At 46.5% G+C, this 15268-nt stretch overlaps 1 protein-coding gene across 5 annotated transcripts in view; it reads right to left on the bottom strand.

The window, feature by feature from the left end:
* The window catches only part of WDFY4 (WDFY family member 4), a 266523-nt gene that overhangs the window by 141993 nt on the left and 109262 nt on the right, over nt 1–15268 (bottom strand). For all 5 annotated transcript variants that reach the window (XM_032313628.1, XM_032313627.1, XM_032313624.1 and 2 more), the window contains exons 28-34: nt 13548–13647; nt 10773–10978; nt 9789–9958; nt 7552–7677; nt 4569–4733; nt 1716–1919; nt 983–1097 (exon numbers count right to left, since the gene is read on the bottom strand). In XM_032313628.1, coding sequence (XP_032169519.1) covers nt 983–1097; nt 1716–1919; nt 4569–4733; nt 7552–7677; nt 9789–9958; nt 10773–10978; nt 13548–13647 — 1086 coding nt within the window. The remainder of the gene's footprint in view (nt 1–982; nt 1098–1715; nt 1920–4568; nt 4734–7551; nt 7678–9788; nt 9959–10772; nt 10979–13547; nt 13648–15268) is intronic.

Raw genomic sequence — 15268 nt, 5'->3', positions numbered from 1 at the left:
CTTCCACCATGCATCTGGAAGGTGGGTGGAGGAGCACTTAAGGCCTAAGGTAAATGGGGAGGCTGTCATGGTGACCCAAGGCCCTGTGGCCCTGTGACCCAAGGGAACAGAGGATAAAGCTGTAAAGTTGATCGGTCTGTGCTCACCATGATGGCAGGTATTGTGTGCAGAGGGGATGTGATGATCTCAGCTAATCCTTGTGAGAGCCCTCTGAGTTAGCCACAGTCGCCATCCTCACTCACAACTGTAGGCACCTGCCCCGACTCACACGGCCATCTAGTGATAGAGCCCAGAGCAGAAATGGGACCACCAGCTTAATGCTTTTCACTGTGCTACCTTCCTGCCCTGTAGATGTTCTCCAAGAAAGACCAAAAGTCAGGGTTGCCACGCTGTGGGGCAAGGAAGAGTCTGGAAGATGAGCCATGTCACTAAGGATTCCATGGCTCAGAAACCACAGAGAAAATGTTAGTGTAGTTCTGTGGGGAAGGTACGGCTCCCCAGACCTAGGCATTCTGAAGGCATCTTCAATCTCAACTTCTTAGGGGCAATGGCATCATCTTCATCCAGGGTCGTCTGTTGAAGAAACCCTTGCTGTGCCCAGTCTTGGGGGCAGAGAACAAGATGCTGAGCAGAAGAATGTTAAATTCTAGCTGCCATCTTGACTTCCCTCAAGGGAAGATGCCAATCTTACTGAAACCAGAGGAGAGTGGATTTGGGTTCAGAGGCTTTCTGTCTCTGAGTGGTCCAGTAATGGCAGGGGTGTCATGGAGAAGGTCACCATGCCTTCCTTAGAGCCTCTAGGTAGTGTTGGTGAGCTCTCTTTGTGGATTTGTGGAAGAACTGACTTGCAGGTAGAGGGTAGCTTCTGTGGCTCCCAAGAGGCCCTGTGAGCCAGGGGCAGGTTTTCCTGTTCAGTTGCCAGAAGCTCTGTGTCATAAAGGAGAAGAAGGTCATAAAGGAGAAGAAGGCCACCCCTACTCACCTCTGAGCATGGGTACATTGCCTCCATTCAGCATGTGAAATATTTCCATGGTGGAAAGCAGGACCTCAGACTGGAAGTCTCGCTTCTGTTGGCTGGTGGCATTGTGTGGAGACGCCTGAAAACACATTGGGGACTAAGAGAGTGGCCACATAGCCATCACATCAACCTCATGCCATCAAGCCTTCTGTGTGCCCCGTATGCTAATACCACAGCTGCCGGGAGTGTGGGCAGCCCGCAGCTCACAACTGCCCCTTCCCCAGGGCATTGCCCTTGGCTAATGAAATCCCCTCACCAGGGAGGTGAAGCCCACTTCCTGGGTGGAGGAGGCAAACTGTGGAGGACCCACAGGAGACCATTGCTTAGCTTGCTTTTCCCCTGTCCCCCTCTGCTGCTCTTTCCTGCTTCCTCTGAGAATACAGCCCCCAGATAATTTCCATAAAATCCCTGCTTTAGGCTCTGCTTCTTTAGGACCTGGCTAGGCTCTGCCCTCGCCCATCTCTCCAAATGCTGCTTGGTGAGCTCCCTGCTATGCAAGGGTCTGCAATTCCCACCATATCATGGCAGTCCCAGGAGACGTTCTCAACCCCCAGCTGGCTGACATCTGCAGGCCGAGGTGAGCTCTCCAGAGAGATCAGCTCCCAGGTCTCCCTGGGAACCCCCCAGCCTTGCGGTGCCATGTCCTCCCAGGCCGTCTCCCACAAAACACAACCCCAGAACACCCTTTCCAGCTCACCTCCAAGAGCACTTCCAGGGGCAGCCACTGCTTGGGGTTGGAGGCCGCCAGCAAGGAGTCCCTCAGCAGTCGCTGCATGAACTCCCTCAGCTGCTTCCGCGTGGGATGTGACTTGGCAGGAGCCTGTGGACCCTCTGCAATGTCGTCACCTTCAGCTTCCACCCCGGGGCTACTGGCATTCTGGACAGGCTGAGTCATGGGCTCCTCCAAGATGAGAGAACGCCAACATGAGTGGCCCCACCTGCCTCAGGGCACTCTCGTGTCCACCTCTGAGATGTGCACAGGTGGAATTCTTATCAAACCCACTAACATGGAAGGCAATCGAGGCTCTGAGGAAGAAGGCCACTTGCCCAGAGTCTCACTGCTCATCGGGGGGCCCACTGTGGTCTCTGAACACGAGGTAGGCAGGAGCCATGGAAAGAGGCTGAGCACAGAGCAAGAGAGGCCTGCAGTGGTCAGTGATGAGCAGTGCATACGGTGATGCCTGGCCTCATGGGCTGTGTGCAAGACAGCCTGTCCTCACCTCCTGGGGGAGCCCTCACCTTTACTGCCTGCCAGGGCCTGCTGACATTGACAGACAGGACCACCTGCTGAGACAAGGAGGACTTCCTCGAGGCCTAGCATCCAAGTCCCAGAAGCACCTTGGCCTTCACTTTCTCATTTTTATGTTTATAAAAATATGAGATCCGTGAGGCAGGGGTTGTCAGCCCAGATACATCCAGGAGGACATGGGGATGCTGGGAGACCAAATGACACACCCAAGGACACACGGCCAGGGGCTCCTGACTCCCGGCCCATGAACTTTCCATGCACATTCATCTGTCGGCACCTCCCTTTGCTCATTCATAAAATTAATGCAGCCGTTCTTAATTAAGCCATAAAATGAATTTAATGGCACCTAGGGAGGTGGTGACTGCATTAATTAGCTCCGTGTGGACTTGACTGGAAAGATGCCATATATATTTACAGCAAATCGAAGCCTTTTGGCCACCAGCCTTCTGCATCAAGAGGGCCTGTCGCGTTTTCTTCGCAACAAAGGCTTTTTGAAGCTGACTTGGAGCTGGGACAAGGCTAGGAGGTGTGGGGATAAGCATTTTGAAACAGGAGCCAGGAGTCTCAAGACAGGGTCTGGCTCCTCTGCAGTCACTGAGGAGGTGACTTTGGGCCAGGCCTGCCCCCAGCAGGAACCATTGAGTGTGAGGAGGAAGAGCCCTGGGTCAGAGTGTGGGCTGCGGGCAGGCAGCCGGCTGGAACCCCGGCTCAGCAGATGGCGAGCCTGGCCTGCAGGTGTAGGAGTTAAGGTGGGGCTCTGGACGAAGGATGTCAGACCACAGACTTCAGGGTCCTGGTCCCCTCCAGAGGCCCTAGTGTGGGGGATGATGAGGGACAGCCTGTAGGACTGTCCTTCCTCTCTGACTGGCCCAGGGATGCCTGGACTCTGTCCCACCCACCACCCCTCCAGTGCAGCCCACAGTGATTTCCTTTGCTCTTTACTGCATCTTTTTTTTTTTAACACCTACTTTTCCAGTATGTTCTTTTAGTTCATATCAATCCAACAAACCATTTTATCTTTTTGCAAATCTTCTAGTCTTTATGCTTAGTTTATTCATTAAAACCAATTACTTGAATTTTATTTGGCCATTTAATTTTATTTTAAACTGACTGATGGAAAGGAACTGGGCCTTGGGGTGAGAGAGTGAGGTTTCAATCTTGGTTCTGTCACTCATGAATCACATAAACTCTGGCCTATTTCCTTCTCTCAAACATTTTGTGAGATGGGTCTTATGGCCCCAAGACATGCAGCAGAAATTGCTCGGCCCCACTTGGCCTCTCTGGAGCTCACTGTCCCTCTTTCAGAAACCACCTGCCTAGGGTCCTGCTCAGGTCAGATAAAGCACCAGTCTCAGGACCCTCCAGGTGTTCAGCTGACAGGAGCTATCACCATGAACCCACTTCTAGAAAAGAGGAGCTGAATGAACACATTGGTTCTATCCATTTGGTTGTTGAGCCGAGAATTACGGAACAAATACTGCATGCCCACACTGTGCACAGCACGGCTTCTGAACCTTCCCCATAGCACTGCGTGCCTTCTAACATGTTCCTTTAGCCGGGGTTATGGATTTGCAGACACGTGCCACAGGTTCACCCTCCCTGTTGGGGTCTCAGCTTCCTACTGCACTGTGGTAGGGGTGATGAGGGGATGTCTGCCTTCCTCTCCTTCACCTGCCCTTCCCACCATCCTCACCTGTTCTTCTCACTGGCCACATGCTCCCAGCCCACCAAGCCCGCTTGGCCCACTGGGCCTCCCTTCCTGTGGCCCACACTCACATCACGTCCTCAGGACCCAGTCGGCCCTCTACCCTCCCAACCTTGGCTTGTCTGGCTCTAAGCTGGGCCTCAGCAAACCCTCGGACTGCAAAGAGTCCCGGGCCTGCAAACAGGATGAGAGGCGTGATCCCCAAAGATAGGACACTTCCTATTCCATGTCTCCTGGCAGGGGTGTGGGCCACTGGTTTCCTGGGGTGGAATTTGTTGGTTCATATTAGCAGCGTGAATATTCCATACAGAACTGGACTTGGTCCGCCATCAAATTTCTCATTACTGAGATCCCGGACCACTCCAAAAATTACTGAATCTCAGAGCTGAAGGACGACTCAAGCTGCATCTCAGCCAAGAAAAGGAAAATTACTCAAGTTGTTTACTTAATGTTTCAGCCAAGTTGCCTTAAAATGCGTTTTAATTTGGGGTGGGGTTAAGGAGGACTGTTACCCTTTGGTATGAGCATGGTATGAGCATGTGAGCATGATAACGCTCACCCCTGCTCTCACTGGGCAGGGCAGTGACATGTCCTACCTTGTGGGTCCCCAGAGGGAAGGTGACAGCAGCCAACGTCTGGAGGAACTCCGGGGCTCGCCAGGCAGGATCCTGGGGGTAGGTGCTGTGCACACAGCCAAGGAAATGCAGCACTCTGGCAGGGAACGACCGTTCCCAGGCGTCATCTCCAGAGCCTCCTGGGGGCTGAAGGCATACTTCATGAGAGGCTGAGCATGGGAATGTGGCTGGCGACTGCAGGGGAGCCAGAGGATCTGAAATCGAAGGCTTTCTGAGATAGTCAGCAAGACACCTAAATTGTAGACACCTAAGTCTGTGGGTTAGCCCAGGATACTAGTCACCAGTTGGGGAAGGGGTTAATATGTGCAGGCATTATTACAGGGCTTCACACACATTCCTCTTCTCCCCTCACGACCACTCTCTACATTTACACCTATTTTACAGATGGGAAGACAGAGGCACAGAGAGGTCGGGTAGTTTGCCAAAGGTTACCCAACAGATAAGTGACAAAGCCAGGAACTGAACCCAGGCAATCTGGCTGTAATGTGTGTGTGTGTGTGTGTGTGTGTGTGTGTGTGTGTGTGTGTGTGTGTGAGAGAGAGAGAGAGAGAGAGAAAGAGAGAGAGAGAGAGAGATTATGCTAAGAAAGTACAGATCACAATTTTTTCTCCTTTTAAAAACAAAAATGTATTTAATTTTTATGATATACTCTTTTAACATGTAATTAGGTGTTTTTTTTCTTTTAGCCACTTACCTATGATGAATTGCACCAATAGATTTTTTGCATTTTTGCAAAGAGCTCACTGAGTCCCTCTGTTAATCTCTCAGTGCACTTCCTTATTCTGTTTATAAATATTTTACTTATGATTTTGAGTGCATATTTATAAATAATAGTGGGCTGCAGTTTTCTTTTTGTTTTATGTTTGTCAGGTTTTGTTATCAGTATTATGATAAAAAAAACCTCTTCTCCTTTCTTTTTATTCAAGAAGATGTTAAATCCATAATTCTTGTATTATTTAAGTTGCTCTTATGAAACTCTTGGGCTCCATTTTTTTTTCATTATTGCCTTGTTTAGACTCTCAAATGTCTCTTTGATCTTGTTTAGGTAATATTTTATTCAGTTTGCACAAATGGCCTTTTTAAATTCATTTAATTTTCTGTATGATTACTTCTCCCTTCTCTTCTGTATGTGTAACTCATGCTCTCTTTACCCCACACCCTCTGACTACATAAGGAGCTGAGGACTTGTGGGTTGATTTAAACAACCAACTTTGGATATATCTCCCGATTATTTTCCTGTCTAGTTCTAAGATTCTAATATTTGGCATCTTCATTTTTTTGTTGCTGTTGCTTTCTAGAATTAATGTGATTGTAGTTTTAAAGACCTCTTGACTCATATTTCGTTAATGTGGTTAGACTTTTTGCTTTTTATTATTGTTATCCACTTCATTTTGTTATGTCCTAGTCAGAGCATGTGAACTGTATACTTTCCTTCTTTGGAAAGCTTACTCATGGTTCCATTACAGACCTAATGTTCAATTAATTTTGGAGTCGGGTGCCTGAAAAAATAGGTTATCTCCAGTTTGCAGCATAAAGAGTTTGCTACCCTTCTAACCAGTAAAGGTTATTTTGAAAAAGCAAAAAAAAAAAAAATTGAATAACATGAAAGCAGGTAAAACAAAGAAAACGTATAGTCTGCTGAGAGGAGTAAAAAAATAACAATAATAATAATTATTATTATTATTATAAGACCAAACATTTACATTATAATGTCAAACATAAAATGGCTATCTGGGGTATTACAGATGTGACACTTAAACTGGGTCAAAAGCAAAGACCCCATAGCTGGGGCTGTGAGGACTGTGCTGGGGACTCCCATACAGGATGGTGGGACGTAGATTAGATGTAGGGACGTGTATGTATAATGTCTAATGCAACCTTCCTGAGAAGTGCATCCAAAAGAAAACACATGAAGGTCACTGACTGACCCACTATCCAAAATCCAGAATTCACACTAAGGAGAATATCAAACTACAGAGAAAGGATATCTGCTCAAGAAAGTTCTTTACAGAGTTTTTATAACAATGAACATTCTGAAAAACAACATAAATTTCCATGTACAAATATAGATAATTCCCAACAATATGTTGAGAAAAAAAGGCAAGAGGGGTTTATGTGGCCCAACCCTCTGTAAGGCTACGGTATAATCCTAGGTGTCTGGAATAACATTCCTCTGAGGTTCACAGCGGTTACAGAGGTTATCTCTGCATGGGTGTGTTTCAAGTGATTTTTACTTTCTATCTTCCTCTTTGGTTAAAGTTGTAAAGGTAAACATGCATTGTCTTATAGAAGCGATAAGGTTTCCCCACACAGAATGAAGCCTCCAGTCACCATTGGGGTCTACAGAATGAAGTCAGAAGTTTTCAGCCTCCCACGCAAATTCTTGTTGATCTGGCTCACAGTTACTCCCATTCACAGGGGGCCTTCACCCCTCACACTTGCCTCCATGTCAAAAATAACCTCTCCACCTGCCTCTTGAGGACCCTGAAGTCCTGAGTTAATGGCTCTCCATGTCATGTATGTGGTTGGTGGCATCTGTCTTCTCTAACAGGTTTCTACCTCACAGCTTACCCATGTGTGAGGCCCACTTGTCATGGCGGAGGCGAGCTTCTTGAGGAAAGAGGCCCCTTTCCACCTCCTACCAGTCCCCTGAAGCTCCTGACCTAAAGTAGTTGCTCAGAAATGTTCCCCTAACTGAAGGCATTAAATCTCCCAGTGAAGAAACTCAGATATGTAAACAAATGGAAAATAGATGTTCTCTGGTAAGAGTGCGTAAACTCTACTGAGGACATTTAGGCTGGGGAACCCACCTGGCCTCTTCTACCAAGCATTCTGAATAACACTTGTTAATTATCAGCAAGGGAAACTGCTGGAAAAAGTCAAGGTGACTCTTCCAGATTTGTCTTTCCACCTCCTCATGAGATGTGGGGGGGATGGGTCTCACCTGGCTCATGGTGGCTTTCAGCATTTCCAGGAGCAGCAGGACACCTTCAGTGCACAGCCCAGCCCGGAGGACTTCTTCATTGTGGTGCTTCTGCAGGAGCCACTGGAGCATGGCATCCAGGCTATCCTGAAAGAGGGGGCAGGGGCTATAGAGAGACCATTGGAGGCACACCAAGGGGACCGGCTTTCCAGCCAGCACACTGTATTTTCCAGGGGGCCTGAGTGGGAAAGGCAAACAGCACAGTAGCTGTGCAGACAGCCTAGGTGGCTGGTCCATGTGGAGAACGTCAGCCCGCTTGGTGGTGCATAAGGGAAGTACATGGCTCCGAGAAGATGCTGCTAACCCACCAGTGATTCACCTTGACTTCAGCTCTTCCATTTGGTTTGTGATCCCAATCGACTGTCATGAATTTTTGTAAGTGAGACTACAGAGGACATATGAAGAGTTCAAAGGCTTTGGGGAAGGTGCCGAGTGTAGCAGAGGGAACACAGGGCTTGGCCAGCAGGGCACTCTGACTTTGCCTCTTTAAAAGTTGGGCTTATGCAAGCTCTGAAGCCTCTTGGCAACTCAGTTTCCTCCTCTATAAAATGAAAATTACATTCTCTTCCCCATGGGATGGTTATAAATATCAAGTGAAATAAAATATGTAAAACATCTATCACGGGTCCTGACATTGAGGAGATGTTTGTTCCCTATGATACGTTCCTGAAGAAACAGAAATACACGGTTTCGGTGAACTTAGCACAGCATATTAAGAATTTTATTTTGAAGTGTGGATCTCTAATACTATTAGCATATATCAAGATTTAGATAGGTCAAATATAAGGATGTCAAGAGAGGTAGATTTTCTGGCCTTCAGTTTACAGAGCCAAGCCCCTCCCCCACTTTCAATTCAGGGCAGTTTAACTCCACTCAGTTGAGACTGAGAAACAATTTTCTGAATCTGCTATTTGTCAGGCACCCAGGAAGGCGAGTAAGAAGTAGGATCTGCACCTGAGGAGCTCAGTAGCTGAAGAGAGAGGAAATCACATAACTATGTCAGTGCCACTGATGGGAAATGCTAAGGTACATGGGAGAGAATGAGTCCCCCTGCCCAGGGATCTGAGCAGGAGGCAGAATCTGAGCTGAGTGATGAGAGTCCATCCACCCCCTCAGCAGGCAGGGGACATGGGAGTAAGAGCTCGTTAAAGGCACAGGGAAGGCAAGCACACAGCAGCTGGTCTTACTGGAGAGGTGACTAAGGAGGTTCACAGCACAAAGGGTGGGCAAGGGAACAAAGTGGGTTGGCGAGAAAAGTGAGGGCCCCAGTGACAGAGGGCCTTGATGCCGGCTGTGGAGTTGGAACCCCATCCATCAGGGGAGCTCATGAAGCCTTGGATGTGGTGCAAATGAATGAGTGAAGCGCTGTTTGGTGAGAAGCTATACCTAGTTAAGTGTAGGCTCCTCTCTGGAGAAATTTGGCTAAAGCAGGACAGAGGAGGATAAGTAAGACAGCAGTTGGTCAAGAGTGGGCGTCAAGGGGGCAGCTTCTGCATTTAGGTGGAGACACAGGTCACGTATTTATGGTCTATGAGGAAAGAGTCCGTAGAAAGGGAGGGGCTGGAAATACAGGAGAAAGGGTTAACCCCTGGTGAGGTCGCTCAGGAAAGGGGTGGAAGGAATCCATCAGCCTTTGCCAGCGACAATAGAGAGAAGGTGATGAAGAGGGTCATGGCATAAATAGGTGGTAGAAAGTGGGGTGTCAAGACAATGCCCTTCCGGGATCCTCCACTCCCACTGTGAGGTAAGTCATCTGAGCACAGGGCAGCTTTGGGGGAGAGACTTGATAGCATATATGGCTGACACTAAAATGCAGGGGAACTGAGGGGTCTGGCTAAGGTAAAGAGACATGCTTTTTCAAAAGGCATAACCCGAGGCTCTAATTCTGCGGTGGCAGCATTCACCTCCCCGTGTCACTCCCATCATCATGTGACTTCTCTAGCCATGCCCAAAAGGAGAAAGACTTAAAACCCAGACCTGCTGGCAGGGAGGATGGGAGGCAGAGGCCCAGGAGCTCAGGGGATCTGAAGAACTAGCCAAGGGGGTAGCAGTGCGAGGCAAGGAAGTGGGTCAAACGCAACACAAGTTGGAGGATGTGGATGGAGGCAGGGGTAGAGAATCTTAAGGAAGTGCCTTGGTCACATGGGATCATAAAAGCAGGTGGGTCACTCCATCCCGGGGGTACTCCAAGAACCTACTTTGGGCCCATCCGTCAGCTCTGTAAGTGGCGTCTGCAGGAAGAAGGTGGTCACAATGAGGTAGACTTCTGGAATATGCACATGGTGGCCCAGAAAGTCCTTCAGGACGCGGAACCCAGGAAGCAGGCAGGGGCTCTGGTCAGGCGTGGGGGTCTGGCTCTTCAGGTTATCTGTTGATCAGGTGGAAGGGGCACAAAATCTAATTGAGAACAACTGCTATTGCTTCTGATCAAGGTGGGGATAGGGCAAAGGAATTCCCTGCCACCTACCCATCCCACAGAAATGCCAGATAGAAATATATGTCATACGTGCATGAGCATAAAAGTATTCAAAAAAGTTCCTTTTCCTATTCCTGACATACACATTCATTCCTTCACTCATTTATTCAAAAACAGATACTTATTTGGTGCCTACTACCTTAGAGGCAGTAGGGCAACTTTATACTAAACAATAGGGACATAGCATTTCAACAAAATATACAGAACCCCAGACCCTCACCAAGTACTTAGAATGTAGCAAGAGGGAGGGACATTAAGGAATTAAATACCTAAACGAATAGATGCTTGTGAATTGTGACAAGAACCATTAAAAAAAAAAAAAGCAATATAACAGAGGTGCCCTAATTGAGGTGGAACCCTCCTCTCCTGCAGGAAGCGACATTTGAACTGAGACCAGAAGATGGACCCACACCAGCCAGGAGAGCCTTCCCAGTGTTGTGGGCTGGGAGAAACATCTCAGGAAGAGGAAAAGGGCTAAGGAACTTTTGAGGAATAAAAGGAAGCCCCCAGCAACTGGAAAGCAATGAGGACAAAAAAGGATCCTGACCAGGAAGTAGGAAGCGACTGGGACTTATGGGGTTCAGGGGTCAAGGTGATCCTACTGCAAGAGCTGTGAAGGCCCCAAGCAGGAAGGAGCCTGGCAGGTCCTCACTCGCAGCCCAGGATGAGGTGGTGTCCCACCTCCTGGAGAAGGCCGCACACTCACCTATCACAATGTCCACACCCTCCGAGCTGCGCTCCACCCAGGATCCTGCACACAGGCCATCTTTAAATCGCCCGCGGAGGGAGGGGCTTGCCAAAAAGTGCAGCAACAGTTTCAACCCCAGCACGGTGGTGCTGTGATGCACGTGGCCCTGCATGAGGAGCAGGAACCAGTCAGGCCCCAGGCTCAGAAACATCTCTTCCTTTGTCCTGCAGGGTTCAATAAATGCAGTAAATTATCTCTTAGTTTGTAAGCAAAGATCACGTCCAGAAGATACAAATAATGTCCAGCCTCCCTTGTCACCAAGGAGAGGAAAATTAAGGTTAACTTGGCTATTACTTAGTGAAGTACATGTTATATTTTTAAAGGATGGTAAAATAAAATGCTGGCAAGGTTGCTGTTAAATGGCTGAATATGTTTATTAAAGGCTGAAGTGTAAGCTGGCTAAATCTTTTCAGTGCAATTGGAAACTGTATCAACAAATGAATAAATGGGCAGGTCCTCCATAGCCCTACTCCACTAGTACTCCTACTTAGTGGGTCTGACTAGCCACTCATCTAATTACATCAATACAGTCACATAAAATACATAATGGTTGGTTAACTCCCTTTTCAAATACACAGGTCAAAATTAATCTCAACGGAATAGTCCAATATTTATGCATATTTATGAATTTAAGCAAAATACATGTTTAAGTGTCACATTCAAAAATGAATTTTAAAATGATGAGTTTAAGGGGCGCCTGGGTGGCTCAGATGGTTAAGCATCTGCCTTCAGCTCAGGTCATGATCCCAGGGTCCTGGGATCGAGTCCCACATTGGGCCCCCAGCTCTGCAGGGAGTCTGCTTCTCACTCCCTCTCTGTTCCCCCTGCTTGTGCTCTCTCTCTCTCTCTCTCCCTTTCTCTCTCCCTCTCTGTCAAATAAATAAATAAATAATAAAATCTTAAAATGATGAGTTTGGAGAATACAAACTTGCTAGAAGGGACTGGAGGATAGGGAGGTAGGCAACCAATCCTCAGGGGTAACAGCTCAGCAAAGGACTCTGCCTCCTGGGAACCAGAGTAGGGCCAATCTTTACCGGGCAATGTTGTCAGTGCCAGCTACCAGATTAGGGAGCGAGGCTGTGGCCACCAGACTAGGAGTCAAGAAACTGTCCTCTCTTCTATCCCTGCCTCTTTTGACTAACTGGATAACTTTGGCAGGGCTCTTGATGAGCTATGGTCATTTTTCTTGATGTTGATAATGGTGGTGATGATGACTGTGGTAATGATGATGATAATGATGGTGTTGGTGATGATGGTGGGAAAGATAATAATAACAAGGGTAATGGTGGTGATGCTAATGATGGTAATGATGATGGTGATGATGGTAGTGGTGATGATGATGGTAGTGGTGAGAATAGTGGTAATAATAATGATGGCGGTGATGATGATGGTGGTGTTGGTGATGATGGTGGGAAAGATAATAATAATGAGGGTGATGGTGGTGATGGTGATGGTGGTGGTGATGATGATGATGGTGGTGGTGATGATAATGATGGTAATGATGATGATGATGGTGATGATGGTAGTGGTGATGATGGTGGTAGTGGTGATAATAGTGGGGATGATAATGATAATGATGGCGGTGATGATGATGGTGGTGGTGACGATAATGATGGTGGCGATGGTGGTGATGATGTTGGTGAGGATAATGATGTTGAGATTATGATGGCCATTGCAGTTAGCTTATGTAATATTTATAGTATCTCAGATACTGTGCTTAGGGCTAGCCACATATTAACTTCCTTCTTTAGCAGGCACTAATTTTATCCTCAGATAAATGAGCAAAAGAGGGCATAGAAGGTTTAACTAACCTCCCCAGGGTCTCTGGAGGCAAAGCTGGGCTTTGAACCCAGGAGATCTAGAGATCAGAGTCCCAGTGCTTAAGCGCTACACTACATTCTCATTCAAAAAGATGAAAAAGGAAAGAGTTGGACTAGCTCACCTACAGGGCAACTTCCAGTTCTACCATCCTTAGAGTCTAGGAATGCAGACCTTTTAAGCACTGCCTGCAAGGCTATTTTACTGAAGGGTGATTCCCTACCCCATTCCTATGTCCCCCAAATACATACACATGAAAATGTCAACTCAGCAGCAGCAAGGATCTGGACTAACTTCTTCAGCACTGCATTCTCAGAGTGAGGAACAGTGTCTGGCACACAGTAGGTACTCAACAAATAGTTGTTGAATGAATGACTGCAGAGTTAGACATAAAGCAGGCAGTCGGGGGAGAGAGTTAATGGGATTTTATGGTTACACATTGTTTCGGAAGTTAATTGAAGGCAGATACTTCTTTTTCCAACTTGGAAAAATAACTAAAAAACTGACAGTAAATAGCAGAAGAATTTGGCAAGCCTTTTCCTTGATAGATGTTATTTAGGCTAACCATTTCTCTATTCTACTGTCTGCCAAGTACAGGACATCAAAATCAGTACTTGTCACAACTGCCAAAACAATAACAATTACACTATAGCAATGGTGACAAAAAGAGCTTATTGTCATTATACCAAATCTGTTCTGAGTTACTCATGCCCATTGCACATTTGCATCAGAATATCTCAGGGCAAGGTCTGCTTTATTGAGTGGAGAGAATATAATTTTTTTTCTGACTGGTGCAGGAAACACACTGCAGAAAACCAACTCGGAGATGCTAAACTTTTCATTAAGAAAAGGTTTTAATACTGCACCCTGTAGGACACAAGCTCAGGCCAAATCACTCTTCCTGGAGCTACTTACTCAGAGGACAGATGAAGTTGGGAGGAAGATATTACGCTGAACAGCATCTCCAGCAACTGGTTTCTGAGCCAGATTGTCTTTCCAGATGTTTGGCTTCCAGCTACAAAAAAGGAAATTCAGATTTGAGAGAAAACGGATGTAAAGAGACATAATATTTGCCGCAGTAAGCAATCGTATTCACCAAACACTTAGTTCACTCAGGAATTTAGCCATGGATGAGACTCAAAGTTTGGCATTCGAATCTAGAGTTCTATGCGATGCTTAAAAAGAATTTCAGGAAAGGTTCCTTAAGTTCCCTTTAACTGAAAATGTTTTTGATGCTTCCCACCCCCCCCCAAAAAAATCCTAAAAAATTAGGTCAAATTTATCTTCTAGTAGAAAAATGTTTTTTTCCCATTATCATAGGCTGCAACATTTCTTGACCACCTACTACATGCTGGGCACTACAGGAGGCACTGGGAACAGAGTGGTGGAAATTTTTAGTACTTAATCTCAATTCCTCTTCTCAATGCTTTTCCAAGCTAGGCCTTCAGCATGCCGATGTCACACTAAAGACAGAGTTTGAATTGCAGAGTCCAGAATGAAGTCCATATAAGAAGGAGGGGTGACTTCTCTATGACCCTGCAATTGCACTCCTGGGTATTTACCCCAAAGATACAGATGTCGTGAAAAGAAGGGCCACCTGTACCCCAATGTTTATAGCAGCAATGGCCACAGTCGCCAAACTGTAGAAAGAACCAAGATGCCCTTCAACGGATGAATGGATAAGGAAAATGTGGTCCCATATACACTATGGAGTATTATGCCTCCATCAGAAAGGATGAATACCCAACTTTTGTAGCAACATGGACAGGACTGGAAGAGATTATGCTGAGTGAAATAAGTCAAGCAGAGAGAGCCAATTATCATATGGTTTCACTTATTTGTGGAGCATAACAAAATAGCATGGAGGACAAGGGGAGTTAGAGAGGAGAAGGGAGTTGGGGGAAATTGGAAGGGGAGGTGAATCATGAGAGACTATGGACTCTGAAAAACAATCTGAGGGGTTTGAAGTGGCGTGGGGGTGGGAGGTTGGGGTACCAGGTGGTGGGTATTATAGAGGGCACGGATTGCATGGAGCACTGGGTGTGGTGAAAAAATAATGAATACTGTGATGCTGAAAATAAAAATTAAAAAAAAAGAAGGAGGGGTGACTAAATAAGCTTACTTTTGTCCCATTATCCATTCATTCATTCACTCCCTTGGTTAGCCAGTTATTTTACAAACCAATTCAGGGCACACAAACCATGCTGCAGAAATAGGACTGATGAGGCAGCTTGAAGAAGTGGGGTCCGATTTCTCTCTACTTGGATTCTGTCCCCAAAGGTCTTAATCTCCCTGAGCCTCCATTTCCTCATTTAGAAAATGGGAATAGTAATTCTTACTATTCGGGTTTGACCTAAGGAAAAGAGATTTTTCCAGATCGAGTAACACTTTCCAATAGAATCTTTTGCAAAAAAAAAAAAAGTGTTTTATATCTCCCCTGTCTGATACAGTAACCACTAGCCTCATGTGATTAGCAAGTACTTGGAATGTCACTACTGTGACCAAGGAACTGAACTTTTAATTGTATTTAACTTCTATCAATTAAAATAAGTTTAAGTGGCCACATGTGGCTAGAGGCTTCTATGTTGGACAGCATAGATCTGGAGGGCCCAGAACAAAGTGATCAGTGACTATTC

This window comes from Mustela erminea, chromosome 14, assembly GCF_009829155.1.
Source record: "Mustela erminea isolate mMusErm1 chromosome 14, mMusErm1.Pri, whole genome shotgun sequence".
Taxonomy (NCBI): Eukaryota; Metazoa; Chordata; class Mammalia; order Carnivora; family Mustelidae; genus Mustela; species Mustela erminea.
Note: the sequence above shows the minus strand (reverse complement) of the source record. Positions and strands in the feature narration are given on the sequence as shown.